The 26,801-nt window shown below is 42.9% G+C and overlaps 1 protein-coding gene across 1 annotated transcript in view; it reads left to right on the top strand.

Annotated features, from left to right (window-relative positions):
• Window positions 1–26,801, top strand: part of DNAH10 (dynein axonemal heavy chain 10) — a 192,677-nt gene that overhangs the window by 69,553 nt on the left and 96,323 nt on the right. Inside the window, exons 24-35 of the mRNA XM_073676172.1 lie at window positions 7,504–7,682; window positions 10,959–11,170; window positions 12,191–12,347; window positions 17,159–17,392; window positions 17,479–17,601; window positions 17,728–17,961; window positions 21,747–21,970; window positions 22,562–22,831; window positions 22,915–23,098; window positions 23,409–23,543; window positions 24,258–24,410; window positions 26,467–26,655. Of these exons, the coding sequence (XP_073532273.1) occupies window positions 7,504–7,682; window positions 10,959–11,170; window positions 12,191–12,347; window positions 17,159–17,392; window positions 17,479–17,601; window positions 17,728–17,961; window positions 21,747–21,970; window positions 22,562–22,831; window positions 22,915–23,098; window positions 23,409–23,543; window positions 24,258–24,410; window positions 26,467–26,655 (2,294 nt within the window). The remainder of the gene's footprint in view (window positions 1–7,503; window positions 7,683–10,958; window positions 11,171–12,190; window positions 12,348–17,158; window positions 17,393–17,478; window positions 17,602–17,727; window positions 17,962–21,746; window positions 21,971–22,561; window positions 22,832–22,914; window positions 23,099–23,408; window positions 23,544–24,257; window positions 24,411–26,466; window positions 26,656–26,801) is intronic.

The raw sequence follows: 26,801 nt of genomic DNA, 5'->3' as shown, positions 1-26,801 counted from the left end.
CGGCTCTGTACCTGTCTCCCAGTCTGTACTGGACCCTATCCAGCCTGCGCTCCAACCTGCTAGTACCTCCCTGTCTGCATACCAGCCGTGCTTGCCAGTGCCCACCTGTCTGCATACCAGCCGTACTTGCCAGTACCCACCTGTCTGCATACCAGCCTTACTTGCCAGTACCCACCTGTCTGCATACCGGCCATGCTTACCAGTATCCACCTGTCTGCATACCAGCCGTGCCTGCCAATACCCACCTGCCTGTATGCCAGTCTAACCTGCCTGTTCCTGCATTCCCCGGTGTGGGTCAACAACTGTGACCGGGGTTTGACCTGGAGTAGCACCTGGTCCCTCTGCTCGGTTCCTCCTTGGTTCCTGGAGTCGACTAAACTGCCGTGCGACCTTGGTCGGATCGGGTTGATACTTAGTTACGCCCCTCCAGGCACTCCTCGGTTCATGGTACAGTGGGATCACTAATCACGCTCACGCCAGTCAGTCCAGGCGCGAGCGTAACAGTTTGCTCAGGCCATGGTTCCCGTTGAGCCCCACGGCCTTTCGCTCTTAGAGACATTTTGAATCCTTGTCTGGCGAATACATGCACCAAGAAAAAAAAAAAACATTTCTCAAGCTATGGCCCAGGCGATTTACGCACCAGCCCAAATGGATCTATCAGCTCTCGTTCCTGCGGATCCACCACGGTACTATGGGGATCCAAAACGAAGCCGTGCCTTTGTGGAGCAATGCATGCTGCATTTCAAGTTCTATGCTCACTATTTTCCCACCGATCGGGTTAAAGTGGCATTTATGATGTCCTACCTAGTGGGTGACGCCTTGAAATGGATCACCCCCTTATGGGAAGCATGGGATCCTATCGTCTTTGACCTGCTGGCCTTCCTGGTGGCCTTTCTAATGGTCTTCGATGACCCTAATCCGGAAGCCTCTGCTAAAGCTTCCCTTCCCAATATCCCGGAGCAGCCCCGATGGGTAATGTGTGTAGGTAGCCTACCAGTCCTCCAGCCCGAAGAGACTGCTGCGCTCCCAGAATCCACACAGGATGACTATGCTCCACAGAATACTTCTCTTCCCAACCTCAAGAGGCAGTCCAGACGTGCAAGGCGTAGAGGTAAACCGTCACGCCAGGTTCTGTCCTCCCAAAGACCTCCTGTTCTCCAGCCTGTAGAGGCAGCTTTCCGCACAGAATCCATGAAGGATGACTATGTTCGTCAGGCAAAGCAGAAGCCAGAACTCAGTCACAAAATCAGATTGCGGTCCCGCTGCGGTGGTTTGGGACCTGCTGACGGTCTTTGTCCAGCGAAGGTTGGAGAATCCCAAGACATTAGGCCTGTAGGAGAGGCCGCCCTTGGCGTTAGTGTTTCCTCTCCACAGATGACCATGACTGTCTCCGTGGCAAGTGAAGGCCTCGGATTAACCGGAAGTTTCGGGCTTAAAGCCTTGAAAAATCGGTGTCTGATTCCCGTCCGACAACTCCAGAAGCCGGTTTGGGCATTGTCAGCAGAAGGATGAGCCCTACTCAGAAACAGTCAAAATATGTCTGTACAAATTAAGCTCCAAATTGGAGCATTACACATGAAGAAGTTCACACTCCAGGTGCTGACTGGCTTACCCACAAGTCGTCCAGAGCCGAGAGATCTAGTGCCCGCTCAGGTCTGGAGATCCTGCATGGTGTATCCTGGGGGACTGCTAAGGTACAAGGGGTGTCCAGTCCCCACATCTTCAGGACAGTCAGCAGTTTCTTCTTCTTCTTCACCTGATCTGCTAGTCGCTGACGCGCTGTGCGCTGAAGTCTCCGAAGGAAGAGAAGCGGAGGCGATGTCCCCACACAGTCTTGATGATTGTACCAATGATCTAGCTTCAGGTACCGTCCCGCCTTACAGACATGTCATCACTGAAACCAGTCTGAAGATGGTCCTAAAGCAAGGACCCTCAGTCTCTAATAAATCTGGTCCTACGTCCATCAAGGCGGCGTTTACCCCCGAGTCTCTGCACCCCTCCAACCAGGCAGAGGACCTCCAGTTGTCTCCTGAATCCTCCGGGGTGCTACCTGATAACAAAGGGAGAGAGACTTTCCTACACCCTGTACCTGGTACTTCACCCACTTCATCTAGTAAGCTTGGCAAAGTGTACATCGAAGCAGTGATTACCCCCGAGTCTCTGCACCCCTCCAACCAGGCGGAGGACCTCCAGTTGTCTCCTGAATCCACCAGGGTGCTACCTGATAACAAATGGAGAGAGACTTTCCTGTGTGCTGTTCCTGGTACTTCACCCACTTCATCTGTTGCTGAGGATGGCTTGATAGGAGGAAGCATCCTAGTCACCAAAATGATGAGATCAGTTTCGTTTCCTCTAATGGACAGAAGAGGTAATCCTCTTGAAGAGAAGGATTGGCCTCCAAATTCTCTGCAGAAGACCCTTGCAGGCTTGAAGAAGAGGGGGCGTAGAGGGGGGGGGTACTGTAACATCCCTGGCGGCGTGCTTGCATAGTGCACCACCTCCCACTATGCAAGACCGCAATCTTACCTGTCAGTCCGCCTGCAAGCCTTGCTCCAGTTCATACTGTGTGCATGTCTCTTGTCTGATTGCTTAGGGCGGCGGCCCGGTTACTTCCTAATTCTTATGGCTGCCGTGGGCGCACTCCTAATGCGTCCCCAGCCTATTGCTGTGAGTCACTGGATATTTAAACCCCCTCCACCCAGAAGGAGGTGCCTGAGCAACACTAACTTTCAGTGTGCTTCTTGCCTCTGAGTTGCCAGGTCTTGTCTTGTATCTTGTCTGTTTCTGCCACCCTGGGGGCTGCATACCCAGGCCTGTTATTTCTGTCTTCTAGTCTGTTTCCGCCACTCTGGGGGCTGTATACCCAGGCTCGTTCTTGTATCTCATTGCAGTAGCAGTTCCTGTCTGAACTGTATCCTAGCCTGTTACCTGTTTGTCTCTATGTCCGTACCTTCCCTTTTCCTGCAGTATCTTAACCTGCACCTAACTCCAACTCGTTGTCTCTGTACTTCTGTTTGTGAGTTTTGTGTCCACTCGCTACTTCATAGTAAGTACCTTGTGTGTATCTGGTTCTGCTTGTCCCTTTTCCCTACTTCCGTATCTTCCTCCTGTGTTCTAGCCATCTTCCTGTATTTTCCAGTCTGTTCCATGTGAACAGAGCCCTGTCCTCTCTGCTTGCACCTTCAGCCCTGTTCGGCTCTGCTTGCTCACCGCGCCAGCGGTTTCTCTCTGCTCTGACTTGCCCACTGCTCCGGCGACTTCCCTCTGCTCTGCCTTACCCACCTCTCCGCTGGCTTCTCTCTGCTCTGTCTTGCCCACCGCTCCGGCGGTTCCGCTCTGCTCTGCCTTGTCCACCGCACCTGTGGTTTCGCTCTGCTCTGCCTCGTCCAACGCACCTGCGGTTTCGCTCTGCTCTGCCTTGACCACCGCTCCGGCGGTTCCTCTCTGCTCTGCCTTGTCCACCGCTCCGGCGGTTCCGCTCCGCTCTGCCTTACCCACCGCACCTGCGGTTTTCGCTCCGCTCTGCTTGCTCACCGCACCAGCAGTTCCTCTCTGCTCTGCCTTGTCCTCCGCTCCAGCGGTTTCGCTTTACTCTGCTTGACTACTGCATCTGCGGCTCTGTACCTGTCTCCCAGTCTGTACTGGACCCTATCCAGCCTGCGCTCCAACTTGCTAGTACCTCCCTGTCTGCATACCAGCCGTGCTTGCCAGTGCCCACCTGTCTGCATACCAGCCGTACTTGCCAGTACCCACCTGTCTGCATACCAGCCGTACTTGCCAGTACCCACCTGTCTGCATACCGGCCGTGCTTACCAGTATCCACCTGTCTGCATACCAGCCGTGCCTGCCAATACCCACCTGCCTGTATGCCAGTCTAACCTGCCTGTTCCTGCATTCCCCGGTGTGGGTCAACAACTGTGATCGGGGTCTGACTTGGAGTAGCACCTGGTCCCTCTGCTCGGTTCCTCCTTGGTTCACGGAGTCGACTAAGCCGTCGTGCGACCTTGGTCGGATCGGGTTGATACTTAGTTACGCCCCTCCAGGCACTCCTCGGTTCATGGTACAGTGGGATCACGCTCACGCCAGTCAGTCCAGGCGCGAGCGTAACAACTGCTTTGCACACTTTTGGCATTCTCTTGATGAGCTTCAAGAGGTAGTCACTGGAAATGGTCTTCCAACAATCTTGAAGGAGTTCCCAGAGATGTTGGCCCTTTTGCCTTCACTCTGCGGTCCAGCTCACCCCAAACTATCTCAATTGGGTTCAGGTCTGGAGACTGTGGAGGCCAGGTCATCTGGCGTAGCACTCCATCACTTTCCTTCTTGCTCAAATAGCCCTTACACAGCCTGGAGGTGTGTTTGGGGTCATTGTCCTGTTGAAAAATAAATGATGGTCCAACTAAACGCAAACCAGATGGAATAGCATGCCGCTGCGAGATGCTGTGGTAGCCATGCTAGTTCAGTATGCCTTCAATTTTGAATAAATCCCCAACAGTGTCACCAGTAAAGCACCCCCACACCATCACACCTCCTCCTCCATGCTTCACGGTGGGAACCAGGCATGTAGAGTCCATCCGTTCACCTTTTCTGCGTCGCACAAAGACACGGTAGTTGGAACCAAAGATCTCAAATTTGAACTCATCAGACCAAAGCACAGATTTCCACTGGTCTAATGTCCATTCCTTGTGTTCTTTAGCCCAAACAAGTCTCTTCTGCTTGTTGCCTGTCCTTAGTAGTGGTTTCCTAGCAGCTATTTTACCATGAAGGCCTGCTGCACAAAGTCTCCTCTTAACAGTTGAAGAGATGTGTCTGCTGCTAGAACTCTATGTGGCATTGACCTGGTCTCTAATCTGAGCTGCTGTTAACCTGCGATTTCTGAGGCTGGTGACTCGGTTAAACTTATCCTCAGAAGCAGAGGTGACTCTTGGTCTTCCTTTCCTGGGGCGGTCCTCTTTCAAAGTTTGCCCAATTTTTCGCACTGACTGACCTTCATTTCTTAAAGTAATGATGGCCACTCGTTTTTCTTTACTTAGCTGCTTTTTTCTTGCCATAATACAAAATCTAACAGTCTATTCAGTAGGACTATCAGCTGTGTATCCACCAAACTTCTGCACAACACGACTGATGGTCCCAACCCTATTTATAAGGCAAGAAATCCCACTTATTAAACCTGACAGGGCACACCTGTGAAGTGAAAACCATTTCCAGTAACTACCTCTTGAAGCTCATCAAGAGAATGCCAAGCAAGAGTGTGCAAAGCAGTCATCAAAGCAAAAGGTGGCTACTTTGAAGAACCTAGAATATAAGACATATTTTCAGTTGTTTCACACTTTTTTGTTAAGTATATAATTCCACTTGTGTTAATTCATAGTTTTGATGCCTTCAGTGTGAATGTACAATTTTCATAGTCATGAAAAAACAGAAAAATCTTTAAATGATAACGTGTGTCCAAACTTTTGGTCTGTACTGTATATATATGCCATCTGAAGTGTATATACTATATGTTCACGTGGAAGCGCACAATAACCTGCCTAGTAGCAGCTGAGGCTTTGCCCATCAATCGTCAGTCAATTGCGCAATTGTCCTGACGGTTGGAGGTAGAGGAGTGCTGGATCGTGACAAACTGGTGGCAGCATTGGGATATCTGCGTGATCCCTGGGCTGTTCCCTGACATTATCCATCCTGGGCCCTTCCTGGTACATATGTCCCCCATCCTGGTATATATGTCACCCATTCTGATATACATGTCCCCCTTCCTGGTGTACATGTCCCCTTGCCTGGTATATATGTCCCCCATCCTGGTATATTTGTGCCCCATCCTTTGCCCCTTTCTTGTATATACAGGTGCATCTCACAAAATTAGAATATCATCAAAAAGTTAATTTATTTCAGTTCTTCAATACAAAAAGTAAAACTCATATTATATAGTCATTACAAACAGAGTGATCTATTTCAAGTGTTTATTTCTGTTAATGTTGATGATTATGGCTTACAGCTAATGAAAACACAAAAGTCATTATCTCAGTAAATTACAGTAATTAACAAAACACACCTGCAAAGTCTTCCTAAGCATTTAAAAAAGGTCCCTTGGTCTGTTTCAGTAGGCTCCACAATCATGGGGAAGACTGCTGACTTCACAGATGTCCAGAAGGCAGTCATTGACACACTCCACAAGGTCCCAGAGTTCCAATTCCCATTTGGAAATCAAGGTCCCAGAGTCTGGAGGAAGAGTGGAGAGGCCACAATCCAAGCTGCTTGAGGTCTAGTGTGAAGTTTCCACAATCAGTGATGGTTTGGGGAGCCATGTCATCTGCTGGTGTAGGTCCATTGTGTTTTATCAAGACCAAAGTCAGCGCAGCCGTCTACCAGGAAATTTTAGAGCACTTCATGCTTCCCTCTGCCGATAAGCTTTTTGGAGTTGGAAATTTCATTCTCCAGCAGGACTTGGCACCTGTCCACACTGCCAAAAGTACCAATACCTGGTTTACAAACAACAGTATCACTGTGCTTGACTGGCCAGCGAACTCGCCTGACCTTCATCCCATAGAGAATCTATGGGGTATTGTCAAGAGGAATATGAGAGACACCAGACCCAACAATGCAGACGAGCTGAAGGCTGCTATCAAAGCAACCTGGGCTTCACCTCAGCAGTGCCATAGACTGATCACCTCCATGCCACGCCGCATTGATGCAGTAATTGATGAAAAGGAGCCCCGACCAAGTATTGAGTGCATTTACTGAACATACATTTCAGTAGGCCAACATTTCGGATTTTAAAATCATTTTTCAATCTGTTGTTATAAAGTATTCTAATTTACTGAGATAATGACTTTTGTGTTTTCATTGGCTGTAAGCCATAATCATCAACATTAACAGAAATAAACACTTGAAATAGATCACTCTGTTTGTAATAACTCTATATAATATATGAGTTTCAATTTTTATATTGAAGAACTGAAATAATTTAACTTTATGATATTCTAATTTTGTGAGATGCACCTGTATGTACCCCGTTCTGCTTTTGCATAAAAAAAAAATTCTCACCTTCCTTTGATCCTACGACGTGTGGTGTCCTCTTCTGTAGCTGGCACAGAGACTGGCAGCTGACATTGGCAGCTGCTGGCCTCTGATTAGCCGGCTGCATATATTGTACACAATACAACTTCTTATGGCAGTGGATTTTTGATGAGCACTAATGATGCTTGTGCCATTTTATTAGTTAAAATTACCATTTTCAAATAGGAGTAGTTGAAAAATCACTTCTGTGAGTTGTATGTCGATTTTGTGCTTTAGTGGATATCTAAATAACAATTATACTGTATATATTGTTTTAATGGTCAAATGATTGTAACTAACTGGCAATTACAAAAAAAAATATTCTTTACGCTCAACTTCTCATCATTTGAGTAACGTGATTGTTCTATGTTTAAAGTGTTTTTTTTAATTATTATTATTTTAATTACATCTGAAATCTAATAGAAAATGTATCTGACTGGTTGCTTACAGGTTTACAGATTCTTGGTGCCTATGAAAAAGATCTGGTGAAGTACGAAAAGAACAGACAGGAGTTGGCGAATGCTGAAAAACTTTTTGATCTTCCTATAACTATGTATCCTGAACTCTTACAAGTGCAAAAAGAGATGAAGGGTTTGCGTCAAATTTATGATATCTACAGTGCACAAAAGGTTTGTACATAGGTAACCCTTGCTGGGCTATTATATACAGTAAAATCTAAAAGGTATTTATAAAGGGATCGTCTCAGCATTACCAATGGAAACATTGCAAAGTGCAAGAGAAAACAAGCAAGTTTTGCAATTTACCTGTTTATAAAAATCCTCTCTATTCTCCAGATCTGAGGGATTTTTCATTTAATTGCTTATTATCTAGATAACTGGACACAGCTGCAGTTTAGCACCTGTGGCCATATATGTATAGTGCTTACAAGCACTTTTTAAGATAGCTTGTAAGCGCTGATTTAAAGCTGGCATGATTGCTTCAGCACACAACCTGGCCAGTTTTACTGCTATTGTGCTCTTCCGATATTGTGTAGAGGCAAAGCTGCCTTTGCTTGTAGCATCGGAGAGCAAACCGTTCTGGCCAGAGGCCAACCATGGTCTGAAATGTCAATCTTCAGGAGCACACTGCCCCTTGCAAACAGGAAGCTATGAGGCTGAGAAGCAATGTACTCCTGAAGATGAAACATGAGAAAATCGCTTTAATAGATTTTAATAGATATTTCTCATCTATCATAGATCTTGTTTGTTTTGTTTTTCCTTTTCTTAAGTTATACTCATGAAGGAAGATGTAAAAATATGTTTGGACCTTTCTGATGTGATGGTATTGTGAAGTGTAAATTTCTGGACATTTGTGTATAGAAGGCCTATTTTTTGTGTAATTGTAATGCCACCAATTAACGTGTAAAATGTAAATACTGATGCACATAGCACTAGCACTTCTATAGTTGTGCATGGGGCCTGTTTTAAACCTTTTACATAGTGACATAGGTTGAAAAAAAACTTACCGGTAGGTCTATCAAGATCAACTTTTCTCCATCAGTTATACATTCTCTATCGCTAGATTAACTCACAATGCCATTTGTTGTGAGAAAATCATCTAGCACTTTTTTCAAAGCTATTATAGTTTCTGCCATCAGTACGTCTTGTGGTCGGGCATTCCACAGTCTGACTGCTTTAACTGTAAAGAACCTTTTCCTATTTAGCTGCCAGAATCGCCTTTCCTCTACCCATGATGAATGCCACCCAGTCCTTAGTATGGTGTTTGGAAGGAATAACTCATGTTTCAGTTCTTTGTATTGGCTACACATGTATTTATACAAATTAATGAGATCTCCTCCAAGATGTCTTTGTTCTGAGCTAAACAAGCCCAACTTTTCCAACCTCTCATCATATAAGAGGCCTTCCATCCCTTGTAATAATCTAGCTGCCCACCTTTGAACTGACTCAAACTTCTCAATATCCTTTTTAAAATGTGGGACCCAAACTTCCGTATGCCTGTGATTTCATACAGAATCATACCAAGGTTTTCTGTAATATTCTATATGATTCTGAAGTCATGATAACCATTAAATGCTATATTATGGAGGCATTTCCCCCAGAAGCCTGTAAATCACCAAGGAGTGGCTATATCTTCCCACTCCCATGTACATTATGACCTCTGACAGAGGTGTATCTAGGTTTTCCTGAGAGAAGCAGGAAGAAAAGCTAGTTGTCACATGACCTTAAGATTGAAAATCGCATGAGTGAAGTTGCTGTGTGGTTACTGATGGAACCAACAAGTAGAGCTGAATCCTGACAGTGATTATATTACACTCTGTTAGGATTGGCTACAGTGCTTCATTTTATAATGAAAGGGCTTGTCCAGTTTTGAGATAAAAGTCTGAAGTCACTCTAGGTGACTATAGGCTTCTGAATTCTCACAGCACATACACGGCACACTTTTAGGATTCTCCCTTGCTTGTGGCAACAGTGAATGGTCATGTGAGCATAAGCATGCAATTTGTATACTTCTGGCCACATTCTGACTAGACCAGTCCTGCCTTGCTCAGTTCATTTTCATTGAGTGAGACCACGCATGTCTCCCTCTCTTGGCTGTGCCCTTACACTGCCCCTCCATGCTACCTCCCACACTACTCAGTCTCTATTCTGTGACCACTCACACTTTTCTCCCCCCATACTGTCTCCTCACACTATTCCCCTCAGTTGTCTCCTCACATCTTTCTCCCTCCCTCCTCATACTGTCTCCTCTCACATCCCCCCTATTAACCAAACTGTCTCCTAATATATTTACCCCCTCACTCTCCATGCTGCTTCTTCACACATCCCCCTAACTCCCCATACTGTGATCGCACCCATCTCATCACCCTCGCTCTTCATACTGTGTCCACATACATTCTTTCCCTTGCTCCTCATATTGTGTCTGCATACATTCCCCCCTCGCTACTCATACTGTGTCCGCATACATTTCCCCTTCACTACTCATACTGTGTCCGCATACATTTCCCCCGCGCTGCTCATGCTGTGTCCTCCCCCATCCCCCCACTCACCATACTGTCTGCATCCATTCCCTCCCTTGCTCCCCATACTGAGTTAGTTCGCACCCATCCCATCACCCCCATACTGTGTCTGCATACATTCTTTCCATCGCTACTCATACTATGTCTGCATACATTCTCCCCTTCGCTCCTCATGCTGTGTCCTCACCAATCCCCCCACTCATCATACTGTGTCTGCACCCATCCCCTCCCTTGCTCCCCATACTGTGTCTACACCCATCCCCTCACCCTCGCTCCTCATACTGTGTCCGCATCCATCCCATCACCGTTGCTCTCCATACTGTGTTCACATACATTCTTCCTTCGCTACTCATACTGTGTCCACATACATTGGGGGGATCGGTGCGGACACAGCATGAGGAGCGAGGGGGGAATGTATGTGGACACAGTATGAGTAGAAACAGGAATAGTCGTGACGTAAGCGGAAGCAAGAGCCGGCTACAACCGGGGCCACGTGCTGCCTGTGCGCGGTCAGCGATAGCTCCGCGCACAGGCAGTATTGGCAACATGAGGTATTTACGAAATTCATTAGGGGCCCCGGGGGGATACATTGGGGGGTTAATTTAAAGCAGTGGACAACCCCTTTAAACCCCGCTTCGCTGATTGGTCGCGGCCGGCCGGACGTGACCAATCAGAGATATTGGCGCGGAATTTAACCCCCAGTCAGTGAACAGATACTTCTTTACTGTACTCTATCACGATTTACGCTTCCTGTCTTCCAATGGGTTGTAAGCGAAAATACGCCAATGAGGATGACAGAATAAACTACATACATATTCTAGAATACCCGTTGTGTTTGAATCGGGCCACCATCTAGTAAAGTTATATATATGTGTAATACGTATCATTTCTGTAGCGTTATATCAAATGTAAGTATTTATTTCTTTAGCTTGCCAAAGAAGAATGGTCTCAGACTCTGTGGGCAAATTTAAATGTTCAGATTCTCCAAGATGGAATTGATGGATTTCTCAAAACTTTTAGAAAACTTTCCAAAGAAATTCGCAGTCTGCCAGTGGCTTTTTACCTTGAGTCTAAAATGAAAGAGTTTAAAGACTCAATTCCTTTACTCCTCGATCTGAAGAATGAAGCTTTGAGAGATAGGTATGGATTCTTTTTTGACTATTGTAGGTTGTTAATGGAGATGTTATTCTGGTATAAAATCATATCAAATTCAGAAAGTGAAGCATGAATATGCTTCGTTTCTGGAAGGCAAATTGCAATACATGTCAAATGTTTGTCCTATACAAGTTAATTGATGGGACTTGCAAAAAAATGCTGTTCTTTAGATGCAAGCATATAAATTGGTAGAAATAAACGTCTTTTTTTTAAATATTTAGCTTCAGGTTAGTTTGACGCTAAAGCTTTACATTCAATAGTCATTGATTTTTCTCTTACGCAAAAAACGTCTGAATTTCCTCAATGTTTTTGATCAGAATTTCTTCCGAGGTTAATCAATGTGTCTGTTTTTACCATCAGAGTTTGGTCAGAGTTTCATCAGTTTTTCTCAAATGAAAAAATGAACTGAGGGAGGTTTCCAAGTTTCTCTTAAGAAAACAGTCCATGAAAAGCAGACAGATGGCATCTGAGTGTTGTCTTTCTTTTTCACTAAGGCCACGTTCCCACGTTCAGTATTTGATCAGTATTTCACATCAGTATGTGCAAGCCAAAATCAGGATTGGGTGAAAAATACAGAAGTGGTGACGCGTTTCTATTAGACTTTTCCGCTGATTTTGGCTTATGAATACTGATGTAAAATGCTGAACAAATACTGAACGTGGTCTTACCCATAGACTAGAATTGGCAAGTTTGATCCGAGACTTAGATAAAGATTGGACGTCTCCATGATTTTGTGCGGAGCACTCTGTTCTATCTGTGACAACCAAAGATGAAACTCATACAAGAAATACTGACATCTGAATGTATACATCTGTGGATCTTGGTCCGATCCCAGAGTTTGGCAGCTTCATATATTTCTGTGAGGCTGTCACGCTCAGGTCTGGAGATTCGTGGCAAGTCTGTGCATTGTGGTCCGTAATTAGACCAAGATCCACAGACGTCTGCATGAGCCCTTACTTGTCTGCATAAGTTCATGATGTAGCTTATTGCATTTCATTCTTTCAGACATTGGAAGGATCTGATGACCAAAACAGGGACAAGTTTTGAAATGAATCCTGACACTTTCACCCTGGAGAACATGTTTGCCATGGAATTACACAAGTATGCTGATGTCATCAGTGACATTGTAGCGTCAGCAGTTAAAGAGCTTAGCATAGAAAAGGTAAGACTTACACGGTGGAAAACATTTATTAGTAAATGATAAATTGATGGACATACAACAGAGAAATGAGTGAGAGATTCAGTTGTAAAGAGAACTAGTCACCATGAAAATGCCCTCCAATCTGCATGTACCATGTTATAGAGCGGGAGAAGAGTAGATTCATACATACTTTTGTAGGAAAAGATTTAGTACAACCTGTGTTTTATTCAATTACCCCTTAAGGACCGGGCAATTGTCTGGTTTTTTTTGCTTTTTCCTCCCCATATTCCAAGAGCAATAACTTTTTTATTTTTCTGTTGATATAGCCGTGTGAGGGCTTTTTTTTTCGCGGGATGAGTTGCACTTTCGAATGACACCATTCATTTTATCATATGATGTACTAGAAAGCTGGAAAAAAAATTAAAATTGTGGCGAAATAGCAAAAAAGTGCAATTCTGCAATTGTTTTTTTTTTATTATTTACAGCGTTGATTTTATTGTAAAACTGACCTTTTCAATTTTAAGGGGTTTATTTTTTGCCCCTTCCTTAGCCGATGTTTTTATTGATATAATTTTGGGGTAGATATGAATTTTGATTGCCTGTTATTACATTTTTTTTCTGATGTTGCAGCGGCTGAAAAACCATAATTCTGGCTTTCTGATTTTTTTTCTAGTTACACTGTTTACGGATCAGATTAATTTATTTTAGATTTTGATAGATCAGGCTTTTACGAACGCAGCCATACCAAATATGGGTATTGTTTTATTTCTTAATTTTTAATGGGGGAAAAGGAGAGTGATTTGAACTTTTATATATTTTTTTTTTCAGATTTTTTAAAACATTTTTTTTTACTTTTCATTGTATTAGTTAGTCCCCTAAGGCAGTGATTTTCAACCAGTGTTCCGCGGCACACTAGTGTGCCGCGACACATGGTCGGGTGTGCCGTGGGGAAAGTTCCCCAAACTATGGTGCCCCCTGTGTTTTGTTTCCCGGCAATGCGCTCGATGCGCAGTCACGCCTTCTTACAATGTAGGAGACGTGTACAATAACACATGCGCAAGCTTTGAACCTCGCGCGACTTAATGACGTCACCGAGGCCGGCGCGTCATCCTGAGAGCGGAGAGACTCTCGCATTTGTCCGCCGCCAAGGTAATGCCCGCCAATAATGCTGACTATATGAGCTTTTGCCTGAGTATATGAACTGTTGGCAGAATACTCAGCATATGAGCCGGTACTTTTAGTACTCCAGCAGTATACTGCATATAACAATGAGAAATGTAAAATGAGAAATACTATAGTCATGAGGCTGGAGTACTACAAGTACCAGCTCATATGCTGAGTATATGAGCTGGCACTTGTACTCTGGCCTCATGGCCATAGTACTTCTCATTGTACCCCTTTATATTGCAGTATATGAACCACATAATAATCAGCACCATATACTGTGGCGCTGTACAGTGCACATCACCACAGTATATGATGCTGATAATCATGTGCTCATATACGTGGGACTGTATTTATGAGGTTACATGGGATTGAATATATGAGGGGGTTATCCTTTTTTCTTTCACTTTTTTAAAATAAATAATTTATTGAATGGACCTCTGCCAGGCATATTTCACTCTTGAGGGCTAAAAAAGTAGCTCTTGTGGTGGTAAGAAGCTGATTTAAACCCCCCAAGAATGAACTCCGTGAGAGTTGTATGTATGGAATAATAAATGATATTAGTACCGTTCTTCAGCAGTCATGTCCTGCTTGAATTGACTCTAGCGGCGTAGCACTTGGCAGCCGGCTCTATTCTACTTATAGAGAAAGCTGAGTGCTACGTCACTAGTGTCAATTCAAGCAGGAAATGCAGACCGTAGTAATATAAGTTATTATCACACACATACAGCTCTCGCGAAGTTCACTCTTGGGGGGTTTAAATCAGCTTCTTCTCACCACGAGAGCTGCTTTTTAAGCCCTCAGGAATGAAATATGCCTAGCAGAGGTCCTTTAAGTGTGGCAGATAATGTAATACTCTTCTATTTTAGTGTGTGGCTGCGCACACTATCTCAGCAGTGATGGAGAAGTATTTGAGAATGGAAAAGGCAAATGCCGAACAGGACCCTGGACACAATTCTAACCCAAATGAAGGCCCTAGTATGAGAGTTCGACAAAAGAAAAAAGACAAGACGGTGAGCTCAAGGCAATACAGTGAAAGCTATCTTTCATTTGGATTTACTTCCACTGGGGATGCGACAGCACCAACACCACTGTGCTTGGTGTGTGGTGAGAAGCTTTCCAATAGCGCTATGGTGCCAAGCAAACTTAAACGTCATCTCCAAACGAAACACCCTTCCGTTCAAAATAAACCGATGGAGTATTTTGTACGCTTACGTACAAACAATGAGAAAGGGGCAACTTTTTTGAGAAAAAGCACAAAGGTAAATGAGAGAGCCCTCAAAGCTAGCTACCTTGTTGCTGAACTCATAGCTAAATCAAAAAAGTCCCACACTGTGGCAGAAACATTAATACTACCAGCTTGTAAAGCTATTGTAAATAAGATGCTTGGCCCTGAAGCAGCTAAAGAGATAGCTAAAGTGCCTCTCTCTGATAACACAATTGCCAGACGGATTGATGACTTGTCTGCGGACATTGAAACAGTTGTTTTGGAAAAGGTGCGCATCAGTAAGAAATTTGCCTTGCAACTTGATGAGTCGACGGATATCAGTGGACATTGTCAGTTGTTGGCCAATGTGCGTTTTGTGGATGGTGAAGCCATTAGAGAAAACTTCCTATTTTGCAAGGCACTGACAGAAAAATCAACAGAAGAGGCAATATTCCAAGTCACATCGGAATATCTTGATAAAAGTGGACTTACATGGGAAAACTGCACAGGTGTCTGCACTGATGGAGCCGCAGCCATGGTCGGGCGCATCAAAGGCTTTGTAAGTAGGGTTAAAGAAAGAAACCCAGATGTTCTTGCTACCCACTGTTTCTTGCACCGTGAGGCCCTCTTTGCAAAGACCTTACCAGCAGATCTAGCTCCTGTGTTGGATGATGTTGTGCGCATAGTGAACTTTGTGAAGACGCGACCTTTGAGATGTCGCTTATTTGCGTCTTTGTGTACAGAAATGGGAGCGGAACATAAAATCTTATTGCTCCACACGGAGGTCAGGTGGCTGTCACGCGGCAAAGTGCTGGCCCGTGTGTATGAGTTGCAAGAGGAACTTAAAATATTTCTTACAAACGAGAGGTCCGATTATTCAAAGCTGCTTGCAAGTGATGAGTGGTGTGCAAAGCTGGCATACCTGGCTGATATATTTCAATATCTGAATGAACTAAACACACGGATGCAAGGTCGAAATGAAAACCTGCTTACAAGCACTGATAAAATGAACGGATTCCGTTTAAAGGTGCAGCTCTGGCAACAACATGTGCAGGGTGGCAACCTTCAGATGTTCCCACTCACCGAGAAACTGCATGATGACAATACTGCTGCAATGTGCGAAGCGATTGGCAGACATTTGAAAACTCTTGAGGAGAAGTTATCGTTCTATTTCTCTTCAGCCTTCACAGAATGCCTTGACTGGGTTAGGGACCCATACTGCTCATTATCCGTTGCTGGAAAGGACATGACTTTAAAGGAGCAAGAGGAACTCGTTGAACTGAAGCAAGATCGCGGTTTAAAGCTAAAGTTTGCTGATCTTCCTTTGGACAGTTTTTGGTTATCTGTTGCCAAGGAGTTCCCCATTCTGGCCAACAAAGCTATTTTGACATTGCTCCCATTTTCAACCACATATCTATGTGAGCTGGGCTTCTCAAGCTTGACTGCGATAAAAACTAAAAACAGGGAGAAACTGAGAACTGTTGAGGAAGAGCTTCGTGTGTGTCTTTCCACCATTCCTGCCAGGATATCCCTTTTGTGTTTATCAAAACAGGCCCAGGTTTCACACTGAGTGAGTAAAATAAATTTAGAATCTATGTTATTAACTATATGTATAATATGACTGTTTTAGTGTCATTTTGTGCTATTTTGGTTGGTGGTGTGCCCCAGGATTTTCTAAGTATAAAAAGTGTGCCGCGGCTCAAAAAAGGTTGAAAATCACTGCCCTAAGGGAACTTGAACCTGCGATCATCTGATCGTTTGTGCTATATACAGCAATGTCACAGCACTGCTATGTATAGCAGAAATCACGGTCTCCTGTGAACACCAGCCACAGGCTAGTTTTACAGGAGTACCGTGATGACAGACACACGGGGTCTTCAGCAGATTCCTGGCTGTCATGGCAACGCATCAGCCGAACAGGGGATAGAACGGAGCGCCCTCCTGCCGGCGCGCTGATAATGCTGCTGTCACCGATTGACAGCAGCATTTAACAGGCTCTGCTCCACCCGTGGCTGTGAATACTTCAGCCATTATATGCCGGGAAAGATGCAGGTTTGGCTTACAAGCCCGCATCAAAGCCAGAGAGACGACTTATGACGGACATAGTACGTCAAAAGTTGTTAAGGGGTTAATTCTCTGCTCGGTCTGGCATTTTTGGTCCTATGGGTGGTCCTATCAGTGACTGACAGCTCTCTCTATGTACACTTATTCAAAGAAAGCTGTCAGTCACTTATAGGACCGCCCACAGGACCAAAAATCCCAGACTGAGCAGAGAATTAAATGATTAAAACACAGATTATACTAAATCTTTTCTCACAAAATTATGTATCAGTCAACTCAGCTCACGCTGTTGTATTACGTGATACCTTCAGATTCGACTGCATTTATATGGGGACAGGTTCCTTTTAAGCCATTTGATATGCAATTAACTACACATTTAGTTTTCCCTTTTTTTATTTAGGGCGTTAAAGAAATTATAGATACTTGGGAAAATATGAAATTTACTGTACAGAGGTACATAAAGGGCACTCAAGACCGTGGTAGCATTTTGGGGTCTGTTGATGATTTCCTACAAATACTTGATGACAATGCTATGAACCTACAGAGTATTTCTGGAAGTCGCTTTGTTGGTCCTTTCCTGAATACAGTACAGCAGTGGGAAAAGACGCTTTCTCTCATTGGAGAAGTAATTGCAGTAAGCGCAGAATTATTATTTTTAATTAAAAATCCATGTGCATTTTTTGTAAAATGATAAGCAATATTGTTTTGTCTGATTTACAGGTATGGATGGTAGTTCAGCGAAAATGGATGTATTTGGAGAGTATTTTTATTGGAGGTGATATCAGGTCACAGCTGCCAGATGAGGCGAAAAAATTTGACAATATTGATAAAATTTTTAAAAGGGTAAGGCTAATTAAAATAATCATTGGATTATAATTATTAGTATTATTGATGATTATTATTAATATGCTTTTATTTATTTAAGAGGTTTTCCTCCCTTTGTTACAATGTCTTTATCTAATCTTTCAGATAATGTCAGATACCGTGAAGGATCCGGTAATAAAGCGTTGCTGTCAGGCCTCAAATAGATTGTTTGACTTACAAAACCTAAGTGAGGGTCTTGAGAAATGTCAAAAGAGCCTAAATGATTACTTGGACTCTAAGAGAAATGCTTTTCCTCGATTCTTCTTCATATCAGATGACGAGCTGCTCAGTATCCTGGGTAGCAGTGATCCTACTTGTGTTCAGGAGCACATTATCAAGGTGACTTCTTTTTACTGTCCTAATATCATTTACTATTACTATAATTTATTATTTATTATATTACTGTAATATAATATTATCATGCAAACATAAAGCGTTTCTTATTACATTGCTAATTGACATGGTCTCTATTAGACTGAAAATCCGTTGAATTAGCCTACAATTAATATATACTCTTCAGTTATAGCTCACTATCTATTTATGTAAATGTGTATTGATTACTAGGACAATTTGTGCAACTCTGCTCAAATAAACATGCAACAGACCTATGTAACATACAGTGCCTTGAAAAAGTATTCATATCCAGTGAACGTTTCCACATTTTTTCACGTTACACCCACAAACTTAATTACATTTTATTGTGATTTTGTGCATTATACCAACACTAAGTAGCAAGTATTTGTGAAGTGTAAAGGAAATTATACATGGTTTTCTAAATATTTTAGAAATATAACTCTGAAAATTGCGAGGTGCATTTGTATTCAGCCCCCCTGAGTCAATACTTTGTAGGACCAACTTTTGCTGAAATTACAGCTGCAAATCTTTTGGGGTATTTCTCTTCCAGCTTTGCACATCTAGAGCCTAAAATGTTTGCCCATTCTTCTTTGCAAACTAGCTCTAGCTCAGTGAGATTGGATGGAGAGCGTCTGTGAACAGCAATTTTCAAGTCTTGCCACAGATTCTCAGTGGGATTTAGGTCTGATATTCGACTGGGAAATGTAAAAACATGAACATACTTTGATCTATAGAATTCTATTGTAGCTCTGGCAGTATGTTTAGAGTCGTTGTCCTGCTGGAAGGTGAACCTGCACCCCAGTCTCAATTCTTTTGCAGCCTCTAACAGGTTTTCTCTAGGATTGCCCTATATTTATCTCCATCCATCTTTGCATCTACTCTGATTAGCTTCTCTGTCCCTGCTGAAGAAAACCATCCCCACAGCATGATGCTGCCACCACCATGTTTGGCGTTGGGGATGGTGTTTTCAGGGTGATGTGCAGTGTTAGTTTTCCGCCACACATAGCGTTTTGCATTTAGTTCAAAAAGTTCTACTTTGGTCTCATCAGACCAGAGCACCTTCTTCCACATGCTTGCTGTGTCCCCTACATGGCTTTTTGCAAACTGCAAATGGACTTCTTATAACTTGCTTTCAAATATGGCTTTCTTCTTGCCACTCTTCCATAAAGGCCAGATTTGTGGAGTATACGACTAAAGGTTGTCCTGTGGACAGATTCTCCCACCTGAGCTGTGGATCTCTTTAATTCCTCCAGAGTGACCATGGGATTATTGGCTTCTTTTCTAATTAGTGCTCTCCATGCTTGTAATGTCAGTCTAGGTGGACGGCCATGTCTTAGTAGGTTTGCAGTTATGCCAAACTCTATCCATTTTTGGATGATGGATGTAATAGTGTTGGGTGTGCACCCACTGCACCACGGGCCGGGCTTACCCTGGAGGGGCATGACTAAGCCACTACCTGGTGTTTACTACAGCCTCTGGTGGTGAGGTTACGCTTGGCCACAGGTAGTCACCAGGTGTCACTCCAGGGCTGTCCCCGGGACTGCAGCTGCTGACCGAGGGGTCAGAGGCACGACAGAGGTGAAGTCAGACGGTCTGGGGTCGGGGCAGGCAGCACAGAATCAAAAACTGTAAGAGCGGAGATCACAGACAGGGTCATAAACAGGAAGCTAGATTCAGGAGTTTGCATGCTCATTGACTGATGGAGCAGATTCCATGTTCGAGCAAGGAATGGTGGGTGGAGCTGCCTAAAATAGGCCCTGTTGGCAAGAGATAGGCCAGGGAACCAAATCAAAAGCGCTGAGGGTATGTGCTAGTTGCCACCGTGACAGTGGATTGAACAGCGCTTCATGAGATATTCAGAGCTTAGGCTAGTTTTTACAACCTAACTCTGCTTTACTTTCTCCACAACTTTATCCCTGACCTGTCTGGTGTGTTCCTTGGTTTTCATGATGCTGTTTGATCCCTAGTGTTCTCAAACAAACCTCTGAGGCCATCAAAAAACAGCTGTAGTTATACTGAGAATAAATTACACACAAGTGGACTCAATTTAGAAATTATGTGACTTAAGGAGGTAATTAGTCCCTCAGGATTTTATTTAGAGGCATCCATTTACTGAGTGCTGAATATAAATGCACCTCACAATTTTCAGATTTATATTTTTAAAATAATTAGAAAACCATGTGTCATTTCCTTTAGATTTCACAAATGCTTGCTACTTTGTCACATATATATATATATATTAGGCTGTGTGCCCACTACGCGTTTTTTAAGCGTTTCTGCACGGCAATTCCGCTGCAGAAATGCTTAAAAACCGCTTGGTAGAAGGTCTGCAATGTTCCACAATGATAATCCGCATGTGCTGTGCACATCCTGCGGAAATTTCCGTTGCGGATTATCATTGCGGAAAAATCCGCAGCACTACCAATTATTTTGTGTAATCGTGGCGTTTTCGCCGCCATTGACTTGCATTGAATCGTTTAATATCCGCATGACTACATGTGCACATGCGGATATTAAATTATTCAATGTGCGGATGGTACCCGGGTCTGGAGAAGAGGAGACTCTCCTCCAGACCCGGGTACCATGGTACCTGTAAAAAAAAAAGAATTAAAACAAAAAAAATACATTATACTTACCTTCTGATGGCCCCCGGTCTTCATAGTGATGCGTCCTGGCTTCCCGGCGGCTCGCGATGGTCTAAAAGGACCTTCCATGACATCATTTAGTCATGTGACGGGTCACGCGACCGCTGATGTCGGCGGTCGCGTGACCTGTCACATGACTAAATGACATCATGGCAGGTCCTTCCAGACCACCGCGAGCCATACAAGAGACTGGACGCAACAGAGAAAAGACCGGGGGCCATCAGAAGGTAAGTATAATGTTTTTTTTATTATTATTTTTTTACCATTTTTAATCTTTTTTTCAACTATTAACTTGGTCACACTATATAAATCCATGCCGTTTGCATGGATTTATATAGTGTGACCAAGTTGTCAAGCACTTTCCAAGTAATGCTAAAATTGCTTGGAAAGCGCTTGTCAACCCGCATGCGGAAATGCAAGTGAAGAACGCTTCACTTCCGCTTGTCCCTGGCAGGAAAAACGCATGTACAATCCGCATGTACAATCCGCATGCGTATTTTCTGCCAGGGAGATGCAGAAACGCTCAGGAAAAATCCTGAGCATTTCTGCATCGTGGGCACATAGCCTTACATAAAATCCCAATAAAATACTTAGGTTTGTGGGTGAAAAGTGAAAAAATGTGTAAACGTTCACAGGTTATGAATACTTTTTTAAGGCACTGTATGTAAGAAAAGTAAGTGAGACGAATTCAGCACCAACGTTTTTACAGGAAAAAATATATCACCTTTTTGTGAACTATTACGGTCAGTAAAATTATTGGAGGTGCTCAGCTCTTGTGGAAATTGAATTGCAATGCATATAAAAAAAGAGAAATGCAGCACTCACCATTTCTTTAAAAAATTCAGTCCTTTATTCCATAATATGGGACAAATTAGCGGCAGGCAGGGGGTGATGGGAAGAGAAGATGTACGACAGCCGTTTCACTCTCAAAGGGGCGCTTCTGCGCGTCCAAAAAAACACAGAAGCACCTCTTTGAGCGCGAAACGGCTGTTGAGGAAAGGACTGAATTTTTTAAAGAAATGGTGAGAGTGGCATTTCTTTTTTTCTATATGCATTGTATGTAAGAAAGATTCTGCTACATTTACTCTAAACATTATATATACCTGAACACCTACTTTGTTGCAGATGTATGATAACATTGCATCACTGAGATTCCAAGATGGAGACAATGGTGAAATGTTGGCAACAGGCATGATCTCAGCTGAGGGAGAGGTGATGGCATTCCGCCAGGCTATAGCCGCTGAAGGTCGCGTGGAGGATTGGATGACTGCTGTACTACAGGAGATGAGGAGAACCAACAGACTCATTACTAAGGAGGCTATATTTAGATACTGTGAGGATAAAAGCAGGTACTGTGCATACATCGCCATGTTATAATTATGTGAACCGTATATTTCGATGGTCAACTTCACTCAAAAGAACATTATGACACTCTACTTAATTTGAGCACATAAGTAGGGTTCAAAGTTGTATCCGCATAAGATCAAGAACTTAGCACTTCAATGTGCGTTTGCTTCAATGTTTCCAATGTTGGTTGTTAGCAGCGGTAATGTCTCGTGTGCTTGTACCTTGACACTTTCCAAATCATGCTGAATGCAAATACCAAATTACCAGAGTTGTCAGAGTGAACAAAGTCATAAGTGATCCTAAGAAGTAGTAAAATATTCATTTGTTCCAACATAGATCGCATAACTCTTTCCTAGTTGTGCAATGTAAGTCACCTATAATTTGTCTAACATAAAAGAAAACAATAAACCACTCTTTATTTCACCCTCTGCATCTACAGTGGTGCTTGACAGTCTTGACATAGGTGCAGGATTCAGGAATGGGACCTGCGTCTATTAGACAGATGGCATATGCTGTGGGTCTGCCATAAATGGGTTAAATAATAAACTAAGTAATTGCCTCCTTCTTGTTTTTCGACTACGTCAATTTTACAGGATAGATTGGATGCTGTTGTATCAAGGGATGGTTGTCCTAGCTGGTAACCAGGTGTGGTGGACCTGGGAAGTTGAGGATGTCTTCCATAAGGTTAAAAAGGGAGAGAAACAAGCACTGAAGAACTATGCTAAAAAAATGCACCAGCAGATTGACGAACTAGTTACCCGGATCACAGAACCTCTAAGTAAAAACGACAGGAAAAAATATAATACTGTTCTCATCATTGACGTACATGCTAGAGACATTGTGGACATATTTGTGAGAGACAGGTAGGTTTAATGTTAATAGAAGCTCTTGCCAGCTGACGTTGCGAATGGTGACTGTCTAATGGAGATTTTGTCCTTTCTTCTAGCATTATGGATGCCCGTGAGTTTGAATGGGAAAGTCAATTACGCTTCTACTGGGACAGAGAACCAGACGAACTGAATGTCCGACAGTGCACGGGAACCTTTGCCTATGGTTATGAGTACATGGGTCTAAATGGGAGGCTAGTCATTACCCCTCTGACTGATCGGATATATCTCACGCTCACACAGGTAACTCAGAGAGGATCTGGTGTTATCTTATTAGGTGGTATGATGAGAGAACACATACATTGACAGATATATTATGATATTATATTACTGGGTCTGTGATAGATGAAAAATGCTGAACATGAAATAAAATCTGTACTGTCATTGTGGTGTCTTTTTCCCCACTTATTCCTTTTGTTGTATAACTGCTAAGGACCATGCACCTTGATTGAATGTACCTAGGTACAAATTATGACCAAGGTTATATTGGGCTCCTGCTCATGGTCTATGTCAGTCAAGCTTTAGAGTCTAGTTTTTGTTTCTATTTTTTCAGGCACTCTCCATGTATTTGGGTGGAGCACCCGCAGGGCCAGCGGGAACTGGTAAAACTGAGACAACTAAAGATCTGGCGAAAGCTCTTGGATTGCTCTGTGTGGTCACAAACTGCGGTGAAGGCATGGACTACAAGGTAACACGACAGATTGTTGTGTTTGTGTTATTAATGTAGCACATTCTTATAGTGTATTCATATACAAGCATGACTTTCATAGGTCATCCTGTTATCTTATTACTATTAAATACACTGTAGAGAATATGGCAATTTGGGAATAACATTTTATAGCTTATAGAATATCTTTCAGCAGGATTTAATACTTCACCCTAGTTCTATGTGCATGAAACTCTTTCAAAGACTAGTCCAGCAAGACCTTTACATGGCCTCCATTCCTGAGAAATCAGCGCTTGAATTGATATGCAAATGAGATTGAAGAGCTGTTGTAGAGCTGAAGCATCTGTCACTCCAGCTCTTTTCCCCGCCCAGCACCACCTCCTCCTGCTTCTATACTGTGTGACTTGAGGCAAAGGAGGAGGTGGCACCTGACAGGGAACAGAGCTGGAGTGACAGAGGCTTCAGATCTACAATAGCTCTTCAGCCTCATTTACATATCAATTCAAACGCTGATTTCTCAGGAATGGAGACAAGGACTGGCCATGTAAAGGTAATGCTGGACTTGTCTTTTAAAGATCTACATGCTCATATAAATAGTTTGTGGGTGAAATTTTGCTGACAGATTCCTTTAATTAATATTTATTTTCATGTACAATAAATACATTGCACTGCCATTGTTGTTGTCGTCAATGTGTTGTCCAGAACTTTGTCTGTAACTTTTGATAATTTTTTAAGGCTGTTGGTAAAATCTTCTCTGGCCTGGCACAATGTGGATCATGGGGCTGCTTTGATGAATTCAATCGTATTGACGCCTCGGTACTCTCAGTTATTTCCTCTCAGATACAGACCATACGTAATGCTTTAATCCATCACTTGAAGAAATTTCAGGTGGGTTGCACCTCTAGCTGGATCGCCTGAATGTGTCTTATATACAGCAGAGAGATTTATTAAACCGTCTCTTTTCTTTTTATCATATATCCTTAAAATTAAGTCATTGCTCATTAAGGACTTATTCATACATGTAGTTTTTACTGCTCTTTTTCCATCCATTTTTTTAATGCCAGTAAAAACACTGCCGCTTTTTACAGTTTGCAACAGAATGAATAAGATTTCTAAAATCTCATTCACATGATGTGTTCATTTTTTCTAACAATTTCGACTGCATTTGTTGAAGCACTGTATTTACATTTTTTCAGCATTCTTGTTGCATTTTTTCCTCATTGAGATCAAGGAGAAAGAGCAACAAATATGTAATAGAAATGCATAGAAATGGCATCAAAAGCGCACCAAAACATCAATATTTTAATGGGGGGAAATCCACTGCATTTTACTGTCCATTGTCTCCAGACGTAGCCTAATGTAACCTGCACACATGCGGATTTGATGTTGATTTCCTGCAACATTTCTGCTGCATTTTCACATCAAAATCCGCATGCATTACAAACTGATTTTGTTAATGGTTTGCAACTGTCCCATTCATATAAAATAATCCCATTAAAATAAATTGAACAGATTTAAGTTGCGAACATTCCTCCAACAAAATGTGTAGCATGGGAATTAACCCTAAGGGCCTGTGCACATGTTGCAGATTTCTTGCTTTTTTGTCACATTTTTTTCTGCACAGATTTCTCAGAAACCTGAAGGATTTCCTGACGCCAGCAAAGTGAATGAGAATCCTGAAGTCTCATGCACACGTTGCTTATTTGTGACAGATTTAATTCTGCAGTATATCAATTATTTCAGTGTTTTTTTCTACAGGTTTCATTCATACTAATGAGTGGTGGAGAGTCTGCAACAAAAACACATGTAAAAAACTCATCAAAAACGCATTCTGCCAAGAAATGCAGAAATGGTACAGAAATGTCTGCACAAAATACTTAACGTGTGCACGTACCCTAAGGGCTCATGCAGACAACTGTGCAAATCGGTCCATGCACAAACTGCTAATGCACAGACTGGCCATGAGCTGTGACGCTCTGGTCGGGAGAGCCACGGCCAGTCCTTGCATTGTGGTCCAAGATCGGACCGATTTGCACAGACATCTGCATGAGCCCTCAGAATTTCACCTAATATATCACAAAGGGTAAGGTCCACAATAAAATCCACTCAAAGAGCTAACATGGTGCAAGTTTTAAAATCCGCTCCGCGGGTCAATTTCCATGCAGGAAATTTCCGCAGTGTGTAGATGACATTTTTAACCTCTCATAAATTCAGCTAGTAGTGTATTAGGCTGTTGATTTTCTACAAGCAAATTCACACAGAAAACTTGCACCAAATCTGCCGTGTGCATATACTTTAAGTGTTTATTTTTTATTGCTTTTCACTTTTGTTCACAATTACTATTTCTCTAGAACTTTTCTAGAAAATGTTGTGTTTACTTATGTTTTTCTATTCCATTTAAAGGAATTTGCTTCAAGGGGTTGTCTGGTCTTCTAATAAAAGTCTGCAGTCATTTTATGTGCGCTCATGCTATCAGGATTCACAAGAATTGTTAGTGAGAGCAGGCGGTCACGATTTCCATACCTCTCACATTCCGACTAGACTTGACTGGCTTCTCTCAATGCAAGTTAATTAATATAAGCTGAGCATGTCTAGTCGGCATGTGATCACATGTATGCAAATCATATACTTGCGGTCACATGACCGCCTGCTGTCACTGGTGATTCCTGACAACATAGCATAGCATATGCTGTCAGGATTTAGAAGTCTGCAGTCACATACATTAACTGCAGACTTTTATCAGAAGACCAGACAACTCCTTTAAGCTCTAGATTTTGACCCATAAACATATGTCTAGAACCTCTAGTAGGCAGGTTTGATACGGGATATGCCGTAATGATCTCTTATTCCATTACTCCAACACTGTATTTTTCTCAATTTTAATACCTGGATCTGGATTCTAGAACTTGTCATTTGATTTCCCTTTCAATGCATTGATTTGCAGTTTGAAGGTCAGGAGATTACTATGGATGCTCGTATGGGGATTTTTATTACTATGAACCCTGGTTATGCTGGTCGAACAGAATTACCTGAATCAGTGAAGGCTCTTTTCAGGCCTGTGGTTGTAATTGTACCAGATCTCCAACAAATCTGTGAAATTATGCTATTTTCAGAAGGGTTTCTTTTGGCAAAGGTAAGTTATATAAATTACCATATTATAGACGCACTTTTTACCTCCAAAATTTTGGAGAAAGTGGTTTGTAGTCCCAGCGTGGGGAGCAGTGACTATTCCGGCAGACCATCCCACAGTGTGAGGACGCATGGCAGTGACGTCATGCA

The sequence above is a fragment of the Phyllobates terribilis genome, unplaced genomic scaffold (assembly GCF_046119375.1).
Source record: "Phyllobates terribilis strain yellow unplaced genomic scaffold, ASM4611937v1 Scaffold_1__5_contigs__length_1240528914, whole genome shotgun sequence".
Lineage (NCBI taxonomy): Eukaryota > Metazoa > Chordata > Amphibia > Anura > Dendrobatidae > Phyllobates > Phyllobates terribilis.
This window is presented reverse-complemented; position numbering and strand designations above follow the sequence as displayed.